Source organism: Pristiophorus japonicus, chromosome 8 (genome assembly GCF_044704955.1).
Source record: "Pristiophorus japonicus isolate sPriJap1 chromosome 8, sPriJap1.hap1, whole genome shotgun sequence".
Classification (NCBI taxonomy): Eukaryota; Metazoa; Chordata; class Chondrichthyes; family Pristiophoridae; genus Pristiophorus; species Pristiophorus japonicus.
In genome coordinates, this window is record NC_091984.1 from 119,099,761 (window position 1) to 119,120,007 (window position 20,247).

A 20,247-nucleotide genomic window follows, 5' to 3' on the forward strand; every position below is an offset into this window, starting at 1 on the left:
ATGGTCCATTTGGAATAGTTGCCGCTGAACCTTCAGGCAGCGTTCACTTGCTGGTGCAAGGTTCGAGCAATCATTAAAGGGGCACGACGGCCCGCCCTCCTCCGCCCTGATGCTTCGGGTTCAGGTAGTTGTATGGCTTCCTCGTCCTCCTCCTCATCATCTGCATGTTCCTCCTCATCAGCCACTCTCACCTCAGGTGGGTCTTCTACTACCAGCTGCTGCTGCCTCATGATGCCTAAGTTGTGCAGCATGCAGCACACAACAGTGAACTGACTGACAATCTCAGGGGAGTATAGCAAGTAGCCTCCGGAATGGTCCAGGCATCGGAAACATTGTTTCAAGATGCCAATGGTACTCTCTATTATGCTGCGCATCGCAATGTGCGACATGTTGTATTCCCAGTCAGCTTCCGTCCGGGTTAAGCGTAGGTCATGAACCAGGTGGCGAGGCCGTACCCTTTGTCCCCCAGCAGCCAGCTCTGCTCTTCTGGTTGCTGCTGAAACATGGCAGATATAATGCTCTCGCATAGGATGAACGCATCATGGGTGCTCCCAGGGTAACTCCCATCAACTGACATGATGCGATGCATGCTGTCACAGACGAGCTGCACATTCATGGAGTGGAAGCCTTTTCTGTTCCTGTACATCTCGGAATCCTCCAAAGGTGCTTGCAAGGCGGTGTGGGTACAATCAATGCAGCCCTGTACCTTTGGGAAGCCAGCAATCCTGGAGAAGTCCATAGCCCTGTCACGCATTGCCTGGGTGGTCATGGGGGACTTTGTGTAGTTATTCCTTCGGCAATATAGTTCAGCAGTCACCTGCCGAATGCAGATATGTGTTGCATGTTAAGAGATGGCGCACACATCCCCATTTGTGGCCTGGAATAATCCAGCTGCATAAAATGAAAGTGCAGCTGTAACCTTTACTTCAACTGACAAAGCAGTCCTGACGCTTCTAGGTTGCAGGTCTGCTTTTACTAACTCACAGATCGCGGTTACAACTTTTTTGAGGAAACACAGGCTTCTCAGACAGTCTGCATCACTCAGATGCAGGTATGAACACCTGTCTCTATATACCTGATGTGGGTAAGGCCTCCTGCCCATCATCCTACATGCTCTGAGGTTCCTCATGCGAAGATGTCTAATGAATCTTCTCCGCGGCACCATTATGCAGAAGGCTTGCACGAGGTATGGCAGTCAATACTGCCCCCATAATTAAATTATAGCTTTGCAAGAAGCTCAAAATAGCAAGACAAAGCACTCTTTTCTCTCTCTCTCTCTCTCCCTCTCCCTCTCCCTCTCCCTCTCCCTCTCCCTCTCCCTCTCCCTCTCCCTCTCCCTCTCCCTCTCCCTCTCCCTCTCTCCCTCTCCCTCTCCCTCTCTCCCTCTCCCTCTCTCCCTCTCTCCCTCTCTCCTCCCCCCCCCCCCCCAAAAGGTCAACGCCCAAGTATTGACCACACCATGGTCTGCGCAGGCCTAATAGGCTTGCTTCGAACCGGAAGCTAGGCATTCAATGAAGACATTTGGTGCCATGAAGTCCAATGTAATTCTTAAATTTTTGATTTTTTTCAAAGTACTACCCCACCACCGGCCGAACGTCTCCTCACCGGGCTCGAGGGTCGGCCGGCAGAATCGCTCCCTCGAGCCTGGTGAGGAGACGTTCGGTGATGGTGTGGTAGTTTCAAAAAAAAATTAAAGAATTGCATTAGACTTCTATTTTCTCCCTTTTGACTTTGAAAAAAATTAAGCTTCATGATGGATATTCTTTGCCTTCTTGACCCCCTCCAAAACTTCGCATAAAAACAATGGCATCTTTCTGTGCCGATTTTTTAATGTGCGCTGATTTTTCTTAAGTGCCCAGAAGGTTTTTCGGGAGTAGTCACATACGCCGTTCTGGGAAAAATGTAAGTTGGCCAAACTTGCTCAAATGTGAAAAACTGCCGCAAACATCAGGTTACACCCCCATGATGCAAAAAAAATATTAACCTAAAAATTGTAACTGAGTTACGCTGGCACAGAAACTTGAGAAAGTTCGATATTTTAACTTACACCAAAAAAAGCGGCGCACGCCAAAAAAACGGCGAAGATAACTGGGGAAAATTGAGCCCCAATATTTACTTGAATCCCCACAGCTTTGAGCTTGACTTTTAGCTTTTCATGTGGTACTTTTGTCAAATGCTTTTTGGCATCTACGTACACATAGGAACAGGAATAGGCCATTCAGCTCCTCGAGCTGAGGAATGGTGCAAGAGGGAGGGATTCAAATTCCTGGGACATTGGAACCGGTTCTGGGGGAGGTGAGACCAGTCTGCACCTGGGCAGGATCGGAACTGATGTCCTAGGCGGAGTGTTTGCTGGTGCTGTTGGGGAGGATTTAAACTAAAAAGGCAGGGGGATGGGAATCCATGCAGGGAGGCAGAGGGAAGTAAAAAGGGGGACGCAGTAAAAGGTAGGAAGGAGAAAAACAAGAGTGGAGGGCAGAGAAATCAAGGGCAAAAATCAAAAAGGGCCACATTACAACATAATTCTAAAAGGACAAAGAATGTTAAAAACAACAAGCCTGAAGGCTGAGTCTCAATGCAAGGAGCATTAGTAATAAGGCGGATTGTGTTTTAAAAAATACAAAAACTTATAAAAAATAAAGTTATTAAAACATATTATCATTTAAAAACCCTCCCCACAATGGTAAGTTTATTTTTTTTTAAAATCGGGACAATATTTTTTTTTTTTAAAAAGACATTAATAACTTTAATTTAAATGAATGTAGTGTACATTTTCTATTTTTTATTACTGTTTTGGATGTTTAGGGGGGGGGGGGTGGTTCTCATTCATAGTAATAGGAGTTTAGTACCCTACGGAACTCCTATTACTAAATGAATATATACTTTACCTGATTGGCTGCCCAGGGCCATGGTATTCCAGCTCCAGGCCTGCGCATGTCCCGACGTGCACGTGCTGCGACGCGCAGTCAGCTCAGGCTACAGCATTGGAAAGTCGAACGACGGCAGCAGCTTAAGGTAGGTGCGTATTTTTTCTCTAAAATGCCTGTGGGAAGGCCAAAAGGGAATTTCAGGGTCAGTATTGGCATCTTCTCTATCTTTCTTACGCTCGGTTCTTTAGCTTTTGTATTTTAGCTCACTCTCATAGGCAAGTGTCAACTTGTTACGTCTTCGCGAGCATTTTCACTAGCCTTGACATCGAGGTAAGCTTTTGGCTCCCAGCAACAAACAGAACCACCTTTCTGTTAATGATTTTAGCTGCTGGAATTATTCACGCCTCTGCAAGATCCTTTCCCAGTCTGCAACAAGTGGTAAAGTATTACAATATCAGACCTTGTTTTAGGTTTAACTACTAAGCCATGCTAAGAATGCTAAGCCGTTCTTTTATAAAATAACTGATACATGCAATTTCTTTTCTTCTTGTATTTTGACCATTGAGATCTGCACTAGTCTGAACTGTATCTCTTGGAAGTTCCAAACAGACTCCAAGATTTGAATAGCTAAAGTTTCTCAAATATGCATGAATGATGGTTGAACGAGTTTTACATTGTATTGCATAGGATATACGGCACAGAAACAGGCCATTCGGTCCAACCAGTCCATGCCGACGTTAATGCTCCACTCAAGCCTCGTCCCATCCTTCCTCTATCATCAAACTCTATCAGCTTCTCCCTCATATGCTTATCTAGCCTGCCCTTAAATGTACCTATACTATTCGCTTCAACTACTCCCTGTGGTAGCAAGTTCCATACTCTCACCACTCTCTGGGTAAAGAAGTTTCTTCTGAAATCCTTATTTGTTTTCTTGGTGACTATCTTATATTGATGGCCTCTAGTTTATGCTCTTTCCCCACAGCTGAAAACATTCTCTCTGTATCCACTCTATCAAAACATTTCATAATTTTAAAGACCTCTATTAGCTCACCCCGCGGCCTTCTTTTTTCAAGAGAAAAGTGCCTATTCATCCTGTTGAAACTTTAATTTTCATACTTAAAGAAGGGCACTATATGGTGAGAGTTCGATGTTTTCCTTGGGCCCCGATTGTTTATGGTGTTTTCGACCATTTTTTATGTTCAGACATATTCTAATGAGATTGGCAGAAAATGAGCACGTAACGGGACATTGGCAGAATGGGCATATTTTCAGGCCTAACTTCCAGGCTGTGCCCACAGAGGAATTTGCAGGCCTCTTGTGCCAGTAATGACACACAATCAGACATGAGATGAAAGTTGGTCAAGAAATTTTAAGAACTTTCTGCTCTTTGAACAGTGTCATGAGAACTTCAAAGTCCATCTGAAACAGAACAGGCAGGGTGGCCCTTAGACATCTCATCCAAAGGTCAGCATTTCTGACAATCGAACACACCCTCATTCCCACACTGTAGCGTCAACCTAGTTCTTTGCTCAAGCTCTGGTGTGGGACTCCAACCCATGGGAGCATCAAGCAGACTTTACAAACCAAAAGAGCATTTCAACATACATGAGGCAGCCTAATTTGCAATATACATACTAAACACAATATAAACACTAAACACAATTATAAATAAAAATATTAAACTTGAAATGATAATTAAGATAAAATCAGGTCAGATGTACAAAAGTAGTTACTCCAATGTGGCACTAGGCAACTATGAGTTCCCAGCCATCCATTCACATTCAGCTGAGGGCAAGATTTACCTCGACAGTGTGGAGCAAAGAGTGATTGCATCAATACCTCGGACCAGACTACTATGTTATGAGAAGCAGCTACAGAAACTGGGAACCTTTACACTTGAAAATGCTCAGGGGAGATCATATTGAAATATTCAGGATCCTAAAGGGGCAAGGATAAAATTAACTATAATATGCCTGATGTCTCAAACTCTACCTGGGGACAGTCAGGCTCAGGAAAGGAACGGTGAACAGATAGCTTAGTACCTTACAGCGAGTTGTTAACATGTGGAACAGACTGTCTGGGGAGGTAGATGTGTCAATAAATTGAAACAGCAGTTGCGGAAGCAATCGAGAGCTGGGGGAGAGCAGAGTACGATATTCGTGGTATATGCATGCATTCTAATAATGAATCCACGAGATAAGGGTATTGTACTTGAACTGTAATGACCTTAGTCCGTTTATTGCAGCTCCTTGAGTGAGGACACAATGAGGTGAGCTCCCTTTTATATTTGGTTATCTGCAGTGTGCAGGTGACCCTTAGGTCTCCACCAGTAGCACCCTCTGGTGGTACAGGTATGGTGTATACCGTGTGAAGATCAATTCAGTGGTCTAGTGTTACAGTACATACACAACAATATTAACCAGACATTCTGATCCAATTGTCCTTTCTAATTCTATATATCGCATTCTGAAGCCACCTTTATGAGATTCAATGCTGCAGTGCCTCATATTGTTCTTGTTGTTTTAAACACGTGGCTAGTTTCTCCATAACTTTGTTTTCAGATTTTGATGTGCGATTGAAGCATTGCCTGCCTGTGCAGCAGAGAATTGAGGAGCAGTATTTTGAAAGGCAGTTGTGACATCTGCAGCCTTGCCCTTTGATCAGCCCATCCTTAATCTCCCAGCATGATACATGTGCTATATAATCCTTTTTGGACCATTTGTAATTACTGGGTAAAGAACTTTCTCCTGAACTGCTTACTAAATTTATTAGTGACCATATTATATTTATGACCCCTAGTTTTGGACTCCCTCCCCCACCCCCCCATAAGTCTCTACCTTCTCTACGTCTACCCTATCAAACCTCCTTCGTCTGTTCTGACAGAAGATCGCAAATCCTTAAAAAGGCAAAGCTTGCTGTTTTTAAACTGTGTGAAGTTCGTTATTTTCATTTGCAAATGTTGTCGACAGCACAAGACCTGTGTGGCTGCAATCCACAGTGCTCTACAACAACTTGTATTTATATAGCACCTTTAACACAGTAAAACATCCCAAGGTGCTTCACAGCAGTGTTAAAGACAAAGCAAATACATTTGACACCAAGCCACATAAGAAATTACCGTCGATGACCAAAAGCTTGGTCAAAGAGGTAGGTTTTAAGGAACGTCTTAAAAGAGAAAAGAGAGGTAGAGAGACGGAGAGGTTTAGGGAGGGAGTTCCAGCGCTTGGGGCCCAGGCAGCTGAAGGCACGGCCACCAATGGTTGAGCAATTACAATCAGGGATGCTCAAGAGGGCAGAATTTGAGGAGCGCAGACATTTCGGTGGGTTGCGAGGCTGAAGGAGATTACAGAGATAGGGAGGGACGAGGTCACGGAGGGATTTGTAAACAAGGATGAGAATTTTGAAATCGCGGTGTTGCTTAACCGGGAGCCAATGTGGGTCAGCGAGCACAGGAGTGATGGGTGAGCAGGACTTAGTGCAAGTTAGGACACAGGCTGCCAAGTTTTGGATGACCTCAAGTTTACGTAGGTAGAATGTGTCTGTCGAGTCAGATAAAAGCACTTTTAGGAGTGCGTCGCAATGACCCAGAATCATCCACATTACAAGCAAGGTACATAATTTATTCAAGTGCAAAAACAGTACAATGCTCACTTCTGATATGGAGGTACATTTTTCTTAAGCAAGAACGTACATTTGAGTGTCTACAATTCAAGTGCACAAATGAAGAAAAAGTGTGAGATTAGGCTCAGGGTCTTACATACATCAGAATTTACTGAAACTCTGACACCCAGAGAAGTTGGAAAACAGTGGTGTTAAGATGTTCTGGTGTCTCAAATGGAATTTAAAGATCTCACGCAACTGTTCAAAGAGCTGAAAGTTCTTATAGTGCCACCACCAACTTTCATTTCATGGCTGTTTGTGCGACATTACTGGCACGAGGGGCTTGGAAATTCCTCCGTGGGCACAACCTGGAAGTTAGGCCCAAAAATGTGCCTATTCTGCCGTTGTTGCCAGCTTCCCCCGCCATCCCCCCACCCCCTCACTCCCTTGTTTATCACCACTCGTCACAATGAGGAAATAAATATTCCACTATTGGAAACTTTGGCGATGGACCATTAAAGGGCTGATTTACATGTGCATGACCAGACAAATTACCAAATTTTTAAGCAATAGCTTGGTAAAGTAACCTTCAGCATGTCTTCAACAAGTTTTTAAACTTTAAAAATTAAATGTACTCGCAAAGGTTCACAGCAGGCATCATCTGCTAGTCTCATGCCCTCAACATATAAGCTGCCAAGTTACCAGCATGATCGTGGTATATCGAAAGCCAACTCTAGCTGCAGAATTATAGAATTTTCACGGCACATTCGGTCCTCCTGTATCAGCTCGCTGAAACTATCCCATTCAAGACTTATTTCCCTGCCCTTTCCCCAAACCCTTCAAAATGTTTCTTTTTCATATATTCATACATTTCCCTTTTAAAATCTACTATGGATTCTGCTTCCATCACTGTTTCCATAACCCGCTGTGTCAACATATTCTCCTAACCTCATTCCTCGTTCTTGTAGTAGTGATTTTAAATTTGCACGTTCTCCTAACCAAAGCACTGATCATAACAGACTAATGAATAAGGTCAGAGCATGCTGAATCAGGAGACAAGTAGCAGAATGGATAACTAGCTGGCTGCAAGAATTTATATTAAGTATTTAGACTTTGGAATTAAAAACACAATTTCTAAATTTGCAAACGACTCCAAATTGGGGGAGAAGATAGTCAATACTAAGCAGGACTGCAAAAAATTACAAGACGACAATAATAAACTTGTAGAATGGGCATATAATTGGCAAATGAATTTCAACTTAGCTAAGTGTGAGGTTTTACATTTTGGTAGGAAAAATTAGGTCACATATTACTTGGAAAATAAGAATCTAAATGGGGTAGAGAAGCAAAGGGATCTGGAAGTAGAAACATAGAAATTTAAAGCACAGAAGGAGGCCATTTCGGCCCATCGTGTCCGCGCCGGCCAACAAAAAGCCACACGGCCCTCGGTCAGCAGCCCTGCAGGTCACATATAAACCTATGAAAAGATCCTCTCGGAATGAGTGATCACAGTATGGTTGAATTTGTAATACAGATTGAGGGTGAGGAAGTTGTGTCAGAAACGAGCGTACTATGCTTAAACAAAGGGTACTACAGTGGGATGAGGGCAGAGTTGGCTAAAGTAGACTGGAAACATAGACTAAACGGTGGCACAATTGAGGAACAGTGGAGGACTTTTAAGGAGCTCTTTCATAGTGCTCAACAAAAATATATTCCAGTGAAAAAGAAGGGCGGTAAGAGAAGGGATAACCAGCCGTGGATAACCAAGGAAATAAGGGAGAGTATCAAATTAAAGACCAATGTGTACAAGGTGGCCAAGGTTAGTGGAAAACTAGAAGATTGGGAAAATTTTAAACAACAGCAAAGAATGACTAAAAAAGCAATAAAGAAAGGAAAGATAGATTACGAAGGTAAACTTGCGCAAAACATAAAAACAGATAGTAAAAGCTTTTACAGATATATAAAACGGAAAAGAGTGACTAAAGTAAATGTTGGTCCCTTAGAAGATGAGAAGGGGGATTTAATAATGGGAAATGTGGAAATGGCTGAGACCTTAAACAATTATTTTGCTTCGGTCTTCACAGTGGAAGACACAAAAACCATGCCAAAAATTGCTGGTCACAGGAATGTGGGAAGGGAGGACCTTGAGACAATCACTATCACTAGGGGGGTAGTACTGGACAGGCTAATGGGACTCAAGGTAGACAAGTCCCCTGGTCCTGATGAAATGCATCCCAGGGTATTAAAAGAGATGGCGGAAGTTATAGCAGATGCATTCGTTATAATCTACCAAAATTCTCTGGACTCTGGGGAGGTGCCATCGCATTGGAAAGCAGCTAATGTAACGCCTCTGTTTAAAAAGGGGGACAGACAAAAGGCAGGTAACTATAGGCCGGTTAGTTTAACATCTGTAGTGTTGAAAATGCTTGAAACTATCATTAAGGAAGAAATAGCGGGACAGCTAGATAGGAATAGTGCAATCAAGCAGACGCAGCATGGGTTCATGAAGGGGAAATCATGTTTAACTAATTTACTGGAATTCTTTGAGGATATAACGAGCATGGTGGATAGAGGTGTACCGATGGATGTGGTGTATTTAGATTTCCAAAAGGCATTCGATAAGGTGCCACACAAAAGGTTACTGCAGAAGATAGAGGTACGCGGAGTCAGAGGAAATGTATTAGCATGGATCAAGAATTGGCTGGCGAACAGAAAGCAGAGAGTTGGGATAAATGGGTCCTTTTCGGGTTGGAAATCGGTGGTTAGTGGTGTGCCACAGGGATCGGTGCTGGGACCACAACTGTTTCAATATACATAGATGACCTGGAAGAGGGGACAGAGTGTAGTGTAACAAAATTTGCAGATGACACAAAGATTAGTGGGAAAGCGGGTTGTGTAGAGGACACAGAGAGGCTGCAAAGAGATTTAGATAGGTTAAGCGAATGGGCTAAGGTTTGGCAGATGGAATACAATGTCGGAAAGTGTGAGGTCATCCACCTTGGGGAAAAAAAACAGTCAAAGGGAATATTATTTGAATGGGGAGAAATTACAACATGCTGCGGTGCAGAGGGACCTGGGGGTCCTCGTGCATGAATCCCAAAAAGTTCGTTTGCAGGTGCAGCAGGTAATCAGGAAGGCGAATGGAATGTTGGCCTTCATTGCGAGAGGGATGGAGTACAAAAGCAGGGAGGTCCTGCTGCAACTGTATAGGGTATTGGTGAGGCTGCACCGGGAGTACTGCGTGCAGTTTTGGTCAACTTACTTAAGGAAGGATATACTGGCTTTGGAGGGGTTACAGAGACGATTCACTAGGCTGATTCTGGAGATGAGGGGGTTACCTTATGCTGATAGATTGAGTAGACTGGGTCTTTACTTGTTGGAGTTCAGAAGGATGAGGGGTGATCTTATAGAAACATTAAAATAATGAAAGGGATAGACAAGATAGAGGCAGAGAGATTGTTTCCACTGGTCGGGGAGACTATAACTAGGGGGCACAGCCTCAAAATACGGGGGAGCCAATTTAAAACCGAGTTGAGAAGGAATTTCTTCTCCCAGAGGGTTGTGAATCTGTGGAATTCTCTGTCCAAGGAAGCAGTTGAGGCTAGCTCATTGAATGTATTCAAGTCACAGATAAATAGATTTTTAACCAATAAGGGAATTAAGGGTTTCAGGGTGCGGGCGGGTAAGTGGAGCTGAGTCCACGGCCAGATCAGCCATGATCTTGTTGAATGGCGGAGCAGGCTCGAGGGGCTAGATGGCCTACTCCTGTTCCTAATTCTTATGTTCTTATGTTCTGGCGGAAAGGTACAAATACTAAAAGTATCGACACAGATTAACAAGGCCATAAAAAAAGAAAATCAAGCACTCGGGTTTATTTCTAGAGATTATGAGCCCAAGTTTCCACATGATTTGCGCCTTATTTTTTAGGAGCAACTGGTGGAGAACGGACTATCTTAGAAATTGCAATTCTCCACATTTTTTTTTCTGCATTTCTAGTCAGGTAGAACAGTTCTACTTTGGAACAGAATTTTTTCTTCAAAAGGGGGCGTGTCCGGCCACTGACGCCTGATTTGAAAGTTTCCACAGTGAAAACGTACTCCAAACTAAAGTAGAATGGAGCAAGTGAAGATTTTTGTAGAACTGAAAAAAACCTGTTCTACACATTAAAAAAATCAGGCCCAGGTTACAAATTAGGCGTCCAGAACGAGGTGGGGGGGGGGGGGGGGAGGGGGAAGGGAACTCATTAAATTCTACAATAAATCCTTATTTATACTTCTACAAATATTATACAAATAAATCCAACCTGAATAAACATTTATAAGCAAAGAAAAGATTAAATAAACCATCTTCCTACCTGTGTAAAAGTGCTTCAGGCACGGAGAATTCTGCAGTCAGCCTGAGGCGCCCGTTCTTCCCGCCGGGGGGGGGGGGAGGAGAGGAGGCGCCCGTTCTTTCCCGCGGGGGTGGGGGGGGGGGGGGGGGGGTAGGAGGCGCCCGTTCTTCCCGCCGGGGGGGGGGAGAGGAGAGAGAGGAGGCACCCGTTCTGCCCGCGGGGGGGGGGGGGGGGGGGAGGTAGGAGGAGCCCGTTCTTCCTGCCGGGGGGGGGGGGTAGGAGGCGCCTGTTCTTCCCGCGGGGGGGCGGGGGGAGTAGACAGTGAGAAGGCTGCAAGTGCTGATGGCAATGTGCTTTTATTTTTTAAAAGTTCAAAAATTAAACAGCTACAAAGAACTACAAAAATGGCCGAGTGCCAATGTTTTTTTCACACTGCGCGTGCGTGAACGCTCCAACACGCACGCACAGCGTTGCCGGCAGGAAAAAAACTAATTTAAATAGTACCCGCCCCCTCCCACTTACAAAATTGGCGCGTGTGTAGGCTCCGCCCCCCTGGGCGCCGCGCCAGGCAGACAAGGAGCTGCAGAACGCTCCAGAATCGCGATTTTTTTTTAGGCGCTGTTTTAGGCGCGAAAAACGGGCGCCCAGCTCGGAGGGGCGCCCGTTTTTTATCGTGTGGAAACTTGGGCCCATAGAATTAAAAAGTTGAGAACATGTATCGAACCTTGGATAGACCACACTTGGGAGTACTGCATACAGTTCTGGTCACCATTTTATAAAAAGGATCCAGAGGCACTAGTGAGGGCACAAAAAGGATTTACAAGGATGATACTAGAACTGAGAGGTTATACTTACAGGAAAGGATGAACCGGCTGGGTCTCATTTATTTTGAAAAGAGAAGGCTAAGTGGTGACCCAATAGAGGTCTTTAAAATTATGAAAGGTTTCAATAAACAACAGAAAGAGCATTTTCACCTGTGGGGAAGAGCAAAACTAGAGGCCATCAATATAAAATAATTTCCAAGAAAACAAAAAAGGATTTCAGGAGAAACTTCTTTACCCAGAGAGTGGTGAGAATATGGAACTCGCTACCTCAGGGAGTGGTTGAAGCAAATTGTATAGATGCATTAAAAGGGAAGCTAGATAAGCATGAGGGAGAAGGGAATAGAGGGCTATGCTGATAGATACAGATTTAGATGAGGGAGGACAGGGGAGGTTCGTGGAGCATAAAACGCAGTATGGACTGGTTGGGCTGAATGGCCTGTTCTGTGCCTTATATTTTATTTAATTTTATGATACATTGGGGATACCTATATCCTCCAAAACACAAGTATGTGCCTAGTGGTGTTCCAAGTTCCATGTGACTGTGGAAACAAATTCCTAACGTGTGATATCTGTTATATGGGGGATTGTAATTTTCCAGGAATTTGCTGGCATAATGGTAAACCATCTAACGTTGTGGGCAGTGCAGCTGAAGGATTTGTAGAAATTAAACAAGATAGTTTCTTAACTCAACCCATTAATAAGGTAACCAGGGGTAGTCATGGACTCAATCTAGTATGTAGTATAGAGCCTAATTTGGTATCAGACCTCCATGTTGGTGGGGCGGGGGAAGAGAGACACCTGAGCAACAGTGACCACAATATTATTCAATTTCAATTGGTTAGTAAAATTCTAGGTATTAAAACTCTCTAGTTAATTCTAGATTTTAAAAGTGTTAGCTTTACTGAATGGCAGAAGACTTAAATCGGGTCAATTGCTTAACTCAACTCGGTGGGGATGCTACCGATACTGTAGACAACTGGTAAATCTTGAGAGTTTATTAAAGCACAAAATAGCATGCATGTCCCTAAAGTCAAAAGAGCACATGGCAAGACTAAGTCAAGGTGTCTGACTGGTCACCTACTGAGGCAAATTAGACTATAAACAAAATTATTTTCATCGATTAAAAGAATGTAATTCTCAGGATATATACCATGCACAATTAAAGGAAATAAAAGCTGCTATTTGAGCTTTTATTTCCTTTAATTGTGCATGGTATATATCCTGAGAATTACATTCTTTTAATCGATGAAAATAATTTTGTTTATAGTCTAATTTGCCTCAGTAGGTGACCAGTCAGACACTGGAGAAGAGGATAGTATACAATTGTGGTAGGAATGGCAAATACATTTTTAGCTACATTAGAAGTTAGAGGTCATGTTAAAGACTGTATAGGGCATCTGAAAATTCCCAGGGACAGGTCCAAATGGACTCTCGGGATGGCAGAGATATGGGAGGAGCGGCGAGAGATTGTGGCGGAGGTGCGGCAAATGGGGTAGGGGGCCCAGAAGAGCCGAGGGCCCAAGGGCAGCACTGCGATATGTGTGCGCACGAAGTCCGTGCAACAGAGCAGGTCTCCAGTCGTCCTGGTTAATCCTTGCCACTGGATAAAGGCCTAGCTCTGTCAAGCCTGTGTGGTGGCTGATGTGCAAAGGTCACCACACGTTAAAAAAATCCACGCACAGGAATCTTCCACCCCTCTAGTTCAGGACTGGAATATTGGGTCCTTCATTGAAACATCTGGTGTGGAAGCAAGTCATCCTCGTTCGAGGGACCGCCTATGATGATGATGATGAAATGATTACTTCGCATCAATCTTTAATCAAATTGTAAATGTTAAACTAAATGGCCATCATTTTAGATAGAATTAAAAACATCAAAATAGATTGGGATGCATTTAAATGTCCAGATATCCACCCGAGGGACTTCAGTGAGTTGGTACTTGTGCTTTCCGAACACCTTGCATTCCTCTTTAGCAATTTATTAGAGTCGCAGACTGTGCCTTTGGATGAGAAGGATGGATGCACTGTTTACCTTCAAGAGGGAGCTAGGCCTGTTCCTGGCAGAGTTTGCATCGTACAAGAAATATACATCAATTCATACAAGTCACGATCAATGTGATCTCCTGGATTAGTTTTGATCACCTAGAGGGATCGGAGAGGATTTTTCCAGATTGGTTTTTCCCCTAACTGGCCTTGGATTTTTGATCTGGTTTTTCCAGAAGACTACATGGCACCTAGAGGGTAGGAAGTCTCTTGACCTGATGCACAAGACATCACAGCTGGTCTTTTTCTGTCCACATTTTCCTATGTTCACAAGTCTCAAAGAAAACCAGAATACCTCAGGCTTACATCCGTTGACGCTTGGTGTGAAACTGCTTTGGGGTACCCTCATGCTATTTTGTTATAATGCAGATTGTAAAGATGCTGTTATAGCACCATGAGTAGCATGCCACTGTGGTTGGACTTATGCCAGGTGCAAGACTACCTTGAGGTACCCTCAGTGTTTTGCCATCACATTCTGAACACAAGTTATATTGGAGGCAATGCAATGCTGCTGCCACTTGACCATTAATGTGATGGTAGTGGTCTTGGGGTCGAGACGGTCCAAACTGTTTGGATTCAGTGGTTCAAACAGTAATGGAATTGTCACACTATAAGCACAGGTGCAATGGGGTTCTGCACCCACTGTTGCAAGAACGGTCTCTGCCCAGAAACTCCACAGTAAAGGTGGTATGACTCCTTTAATGTTGGAAGCGGTAACTGTTTTCAGAGCAAGACAGAAGCATCTTGTTATACAACTGCCACCACAGAGCTCCGTACATATGTGCTTAACACACAAGCACATACCACAAATGCACAATGTTAGCAACAGCTGTCTGTTGCTATCAGAAAGACAACGATGGTAAAGTTGAGCACTTTCAAGATCATTAAAAAAATTTAAAGCTGACTTTGCACCAATTGCAATTGTACTGTTGCATGAAAGTCAAAATGGTGCAAGGGTACTTTGAGCCAGTCTCGTGGCTTGAGCCAAAAATCTCAAACTCATGCCAATTTGCCTGGAATTATAATGCAGATTTTGTATGTTTATAAAGTGATCTATACCAAGCAGTGTAAGTGTCCTATGACAGACTACTTGCAGATAGTAAGGGCAGGAAGACATTTCCTCTATTCACAATACACACCAGCAGTGTCAGGGAATGTCCCTGTTAAGTTCACTTTGGTTATGTACTCAGGCTATCCTGTGAACATTTTGAACTCAATTATCTTTGCAAAGATTGTATCATTTCAGATCATCTTTCAACCGTTATAATGCTGGACAGGGTGGCGGCAGCTATTGACACAAGATTTCCCCCTGCAGATGCTTTACCTGAGGCAGGTTCATGCACCTTCTCGCTCCTGCCGTCCCCATCCCCTCTGTTCGGCTGCACTCGGCCCCCGTGCCGGTAGTTCAGCGGCTCCTTGAGTTGGAAAGCGCCGGTGGAGGCAGCGCGGAGCAGGGGAGTTGACATCAGTCGAGTCCGTAGGATCTCCATACAGGCCTAGCGGTGCTTCAGTCACAGAGAGGAGCCCCAGCCCAGAGCGGACTTGCAAATGTGTTGGAAGTTAAAACAAAACCCAACAAATGCAAATAAAACCTGTGCAACCGGCACTGCTGCTATTTTTTATTTGAAAATGTTTACGGCGAGTGTGCACGTTCTTTAAAAATAAAAAGAAGTGTGCAATAATATATCTTCCAACGGACCTAAAATAGACGTTCGCTGTCTCTCTCCAATCAGGCTAGATCAGCAGAAGTAACTCCCTCCCCCTCTCTGTGATTGGTGGGAGATGTTATGGCCCTAATTTGTGTGTGCAATGCAATTTGGCATCTTAGTGAATTCACTTTATTACTTTGCACTGATAAACTGCATTTATTGTTGAATGTGTCACAATAGTTTCTTCTTTTAGCCATTAATTCTGTACAAAATTCAATTATTTTCCCCAAACAGGGGAGTTATGTAAGTGTAACTTAAAATAAGAACAAATTACATTTATATTGCACCTTTAATGTTGAAAAATGCACAGAGGCACTTCACAGAGGTGTAATCAGATAGAAATGGACACCGCGCCAAAGAAGGATTTAAGGAGGGGAGGTGGAATTACAACTGATGGCATGGCTGACTAAAAGTGGGGTGAAGGGAGGGGAGAATGCTTAAGAGACCAGAGTCAGAGGACTGGAGAAGTTACAGACATAGGGAAGGGCAAAGCCATGTGGGGATTTAAACATGAGGATGTTTAAAAATTCTGAAGGACAGGATTAATCGTCATTTAGGAAGGCACGGATTAATCAAGGACAGTCAGCATGGATTTCTTAAGGGAAGATCGTGTCTGACTAACCTGATTGAATTTTTTGAGGAGGTAACAAGGAGGGAGGGTAGTGAATTTGGCATATCAAGGCTTTTGACAAGATCCCACATGGATTTTCGCAAGGCGTTTGACAAGGTCCCACGTAGCAGACTAGTCAGAAAAGTAAAAGCCCATGGAATAGCTGAATCCAAAATTGGCTCAGTGGCAGGAAGCAAAGGGTAATAGTCGATAGGTGTTTTTGTGACTGGGAAGGCTGTTTCCAGTGGGATTCCGCGGGGCTCAGTACTAGGTCCCTTGCTTTTTGTGGTATACATGAATGATTTAGACTTCAATGTAGGGGGTATGATTAAGAAGTTTGCAGATACAAAAATTGGTAGTGTTGTTGATAGTCAGGAAGAAAACTGTGGGCTGGTCAGGTGGACAGAAAAGTGGCAAATGGAATTTAACCTGGAGAAATATGAGGTAATGCATTTGGGAAGGGCTAGCAAGGAATACACAATAAATGGCAGGATACTGAAGTGTAGAGGAACAAATGGACCTTGGAGTGCATGTCCACAGATCCCTGAAGGGAGCAGGACATGTAGATAAGGTGGTTAAGAAGGCATACAGGATACTTTCCTTTATTCGTTGAGACATAGAATAGAAAAGCAAGGAGGTTATGCAAGAACTGTATAAAACACTAGTTAGGCCACAGCTATAGAGTACTGCGTACATTTCTAGTCACATTACAGGAAAGATGTGATTGCATTAGAGAGTGTACAGAGGAGATTTTCGAGGTTGCTGTCAGGATTGGAGAATTTTAGCTATGAGGAAAGGTTGGATAATCTGAGGTTGTTTCCTTTGGAACAGATGAGGTTGAGGTGAGATTTAATTAAGGTGTATAAAATTATGAGGGGCCTAGATAGAGTGGATAGGAAGGACCTATTTCCCTTAACAGAGAAGTCAATAACCAGAGGCATTGATTTAAAGTCATTGGTAGAAGGAGTAGAGGGGAGTTAAGGAGAATTATTTTCACCCAGAGGATGGTGAGAGTCTGGAACTCAACACCTGAAAAGATGATAGAGGCAAAACCCCTCATCACATTTAAAAAGTACTTTGATAAGCACTTGCAGTGTCATAACCAACAAGCCTATGGACCAAGAGCTCAAAAGTGGGATTAGGCTGGATAGCTCTTTTTCAGCTAGTGTTGACACAATGGGCTGAATGGTCAGAGGATAGAGGATTGGCTAACTAATTAACAGAAAACAAAGAGTCAGGATAAATGGGTCATTTTCCGGTTGGCAAACAGTGACTAGTGGGGTGCCGCAGGGCTGGGTGCTGGGGCCTCAACTATTTACAATCTATATTAATGACTTGGATGAAGGGACCGAGTGTAATGTAACCAAGTTTGCTGATGATACAAAGATGGGTGGGAAAGCAAATTGTGAGGAGGACACAAAAAATCTGCAAAGGGATATAGACGGGCTAAGTGAGTGGGCAAAAATTTGGCAAATGGGAATATAACGTGGGAAAATGTGAGGATATCCACTTTGGCAGAAAAAAAATAGAAAAGCAAATTATAATTTAAATGGAGAAAAATTGCAAAGTGCTGCAGTCCAGAGGGACCTGGGGGTTCTTGTGCATGAAACACAAAAAGTTAATATGCAGGTACAGCAAGTAATCAGGAAGGCAAATGGAATGGTGACCTTTATTGCAGGGGGGATAGAGTATAAAAGCAGAGAGGTCCTGCTACAACTGTACAGGGTATTGGTGAGGCCACACCTAGAGTACTGCGTGCAGTTTTGGTCTCCGTATTTAAAGAAGGATATACTTGCATTGGAGGATGTTCAGAGAAGGTTCACTAGGATGATTCTGGAGATGAGGGGGTTGACTTATGAAGATAGGTTGAGTAGTTTTGGCCTATACACATTGGAATTCAGAAGAATGAGAGGTGATCTTATCGAAACAGATAAGATACTGAGGGGGCTCAACAAGGTGGATGCAGAGAAGGTATTTCCACTCATAGGGGAAACTAAAACTAGGGGACATAGTCTCAAAATAAGGGGCTGCCCATTTAAAACTGAGATGAGGAGGAATTTCTTCTCAGAGGGTTATAAATCTATAGAATTCTTTGCCCAAGAGAGCTGTGGAGGCTGCGTCATTGAATATATTTAAGATGGAGATAGACAGATTTTTGAGTGATAGGGGAATAAAGGGTTATGGGGCGCCAGCAGGGAAGTGGAGCTGAGCCCATGATCAGATCAGCCATGATCTTATTGAATGGCGGAGCAGGCTCGAGGGGCCAAATGGCCTACTCCTGCTCCTATTTCGTATGTTCTTCTATGCCGTAAACTTCTATGATTCTATGTGAATTTTAAATTGGAGGCATTGGGGCAGAAGATCAGCAAGGACAGGAGTGATGGGTGAGCAGGACTTGATGAGGGATATAATATGGGCAGAAGCGTTTTGGATGAGCTGATATTTACAGAGAAAGTTAGAGGATCGGAGGCTGGACAGTATAGCTTTGGAAGTGTCACATATTGATCTACCTTGACATTCTGGGCATTATCTTTTAAAATCTTCTTTAAATCTTCCTTGCACTCAAAGTATAGTAAATAACTGAATAAACATGCACAGTTAGGCCATCAATGTACCCTGCTGTAACTGCTATGTTGAGAATATACATCAGTGTGAAAACCAAGCACAACTGTTCTCTTTTGTTAAGGGATTTGGAAGCCAACAGAACTTGTCTTTTATCATTGCCATGACACAGTTAAATATATGGTCCTGCACAATGGGGCATAGTCCTTTATCATACTTTCTCAATTAAAATACATTTCCAAAATATTAATTTTCCTGTTCTTCAACTATGTTTAAGTTGAATCCTTGATCTCCACAACTTCCTCTTCCATTTTTTGTGATCTTATGCCATCATTAATGTTTGGCCAAGTGGTAAATCATGATGGTCTTCATCCCTTTCAAGCATTCATGAGGATAGTGTAGGTTTTACAATATTCCCTGGACCAAGATAGTCAACCTTCTATCGACGTGTAAACATTACAGAATAAATGTCTATAACTGAATAGATGCAGTGTTGTCTGATGAAAGGTTCAATGGTAAGGCGTCGGCATTTGGTGCAATTAGGCTGCACCACTTCTGGATAGCCTACATTTTCATACTTTAAATTTCCTAATTTTTCTGTTTATGCTAAAATGTAGCTGAACTAATTACATGCATCGAATTTACAGCTCAGAAACTGGCCATTCAACCCAAATAGTCCATGCCAGTGTTTACACTCCATACAAGCCTCCTTCCACCCCTCTTCATCTAACTATCAGTAGAATCTTCTACTCCTTTCTCTCTCATGTGTTTATCTCACCTTCCCTTAAACACATTCTAGGGTTCATTTGGATGGGCATGGCCATACCTACACACCACTGGCTTTCCAGGAGGGTACACAAAATAATTTCCAGGCCTTAAGTACCAACTTTTCCCCACCCCCAATCGCCAGCAAAGATGTAAGCATCATGTTAATAATTAATCCAAAGGCTGGAATACATGACAAACTTTTGAAAAGTAACTCTTGCAGAAAGAAAGAAGCAATCAGGCATTTTATGGTTCGTGTTGTGCTTGTACTGCCCAATATCCAACTAGCATTAACCAGGGGTATAACAATGTGTACTCTGAACTGGATATTCGTGGCTTTTGTGCATGTGCATATGCTGCAATCTTTTCCAAGGCAGACAGAGACACTACTTGGAAAGACAAAGCCAGATGTGGAACCGTGAAGATGTTCTATTTCACAGAGAGTGAACATGTATAGTATCTGTTAAGATCAGAATCATTTAGATCAACCAGTACACCTTGTCTTTGCATAATAATATAAAATAATCGTGTGGAATTTGCAGTGGGTATGATGGCACGATCTCAGATGGCATTTCCACAGTGCAAGGGGATAAATAACATTTACATTTCATAGCTTTCTGCACAGTACAAAGTATTTGTTTAGAAGTGGGATTTATGAGGAATGAATTGGACTCCCACTATAAAAGCCAAATCTGTATGTATTTTAAACGCTATAATTAAGTAATTAAGTAATGTAGTAATTTAAATGAATGAAAGAAATTAGTTTTCTGATTGGAGCACCAGGCACATGTGATCCCAGGTACACATCCGTACAGGCTGTGTCCTTGGGATCCGTGAACCATTATGCTGTCCTCCTACTCTTAGTGTCAGAGTGCATGTTTTTGCATCAGCTAGGTGTGTATTCTTTTTTCAGGTCGGCGACATATTTCAGA

The 20,247-nt window shown here is 43.1% G+C and overlaps 1 protein-coding gene across 3 annotated transcripts in view; it reads right to left on the bottom strand.

Annotated features, from left to right (window-relative positions):
- The window catches only part of aldh9a1a.1 (aldehyde dehydrogenase 9 family, member A1a, tandem duplicate 1), a 79,442-nt gene extending 64,044 nt beyond the window's left edge, over nt 1-15,398 (bottom strand). For all 3 annotated transcript variants that reach the window (XM_070887354.1, XM_070887353.1, XM_070887352.1), the window contains exon 1: nt 14,994-15,398. In XM_070887354.1, coding sequence (XP_070743455.1) covers nt 14,994-15,159 — 166 coding nt within the window. In that variant the 5' untranslated portion in view covers nt 15,160-15,398. The remainder of the gene's footprint in view (nt 1-14,993) is intronic.
- Nucleotides 15,399-20,247: the final 4,849 nt, after the last annotated feature.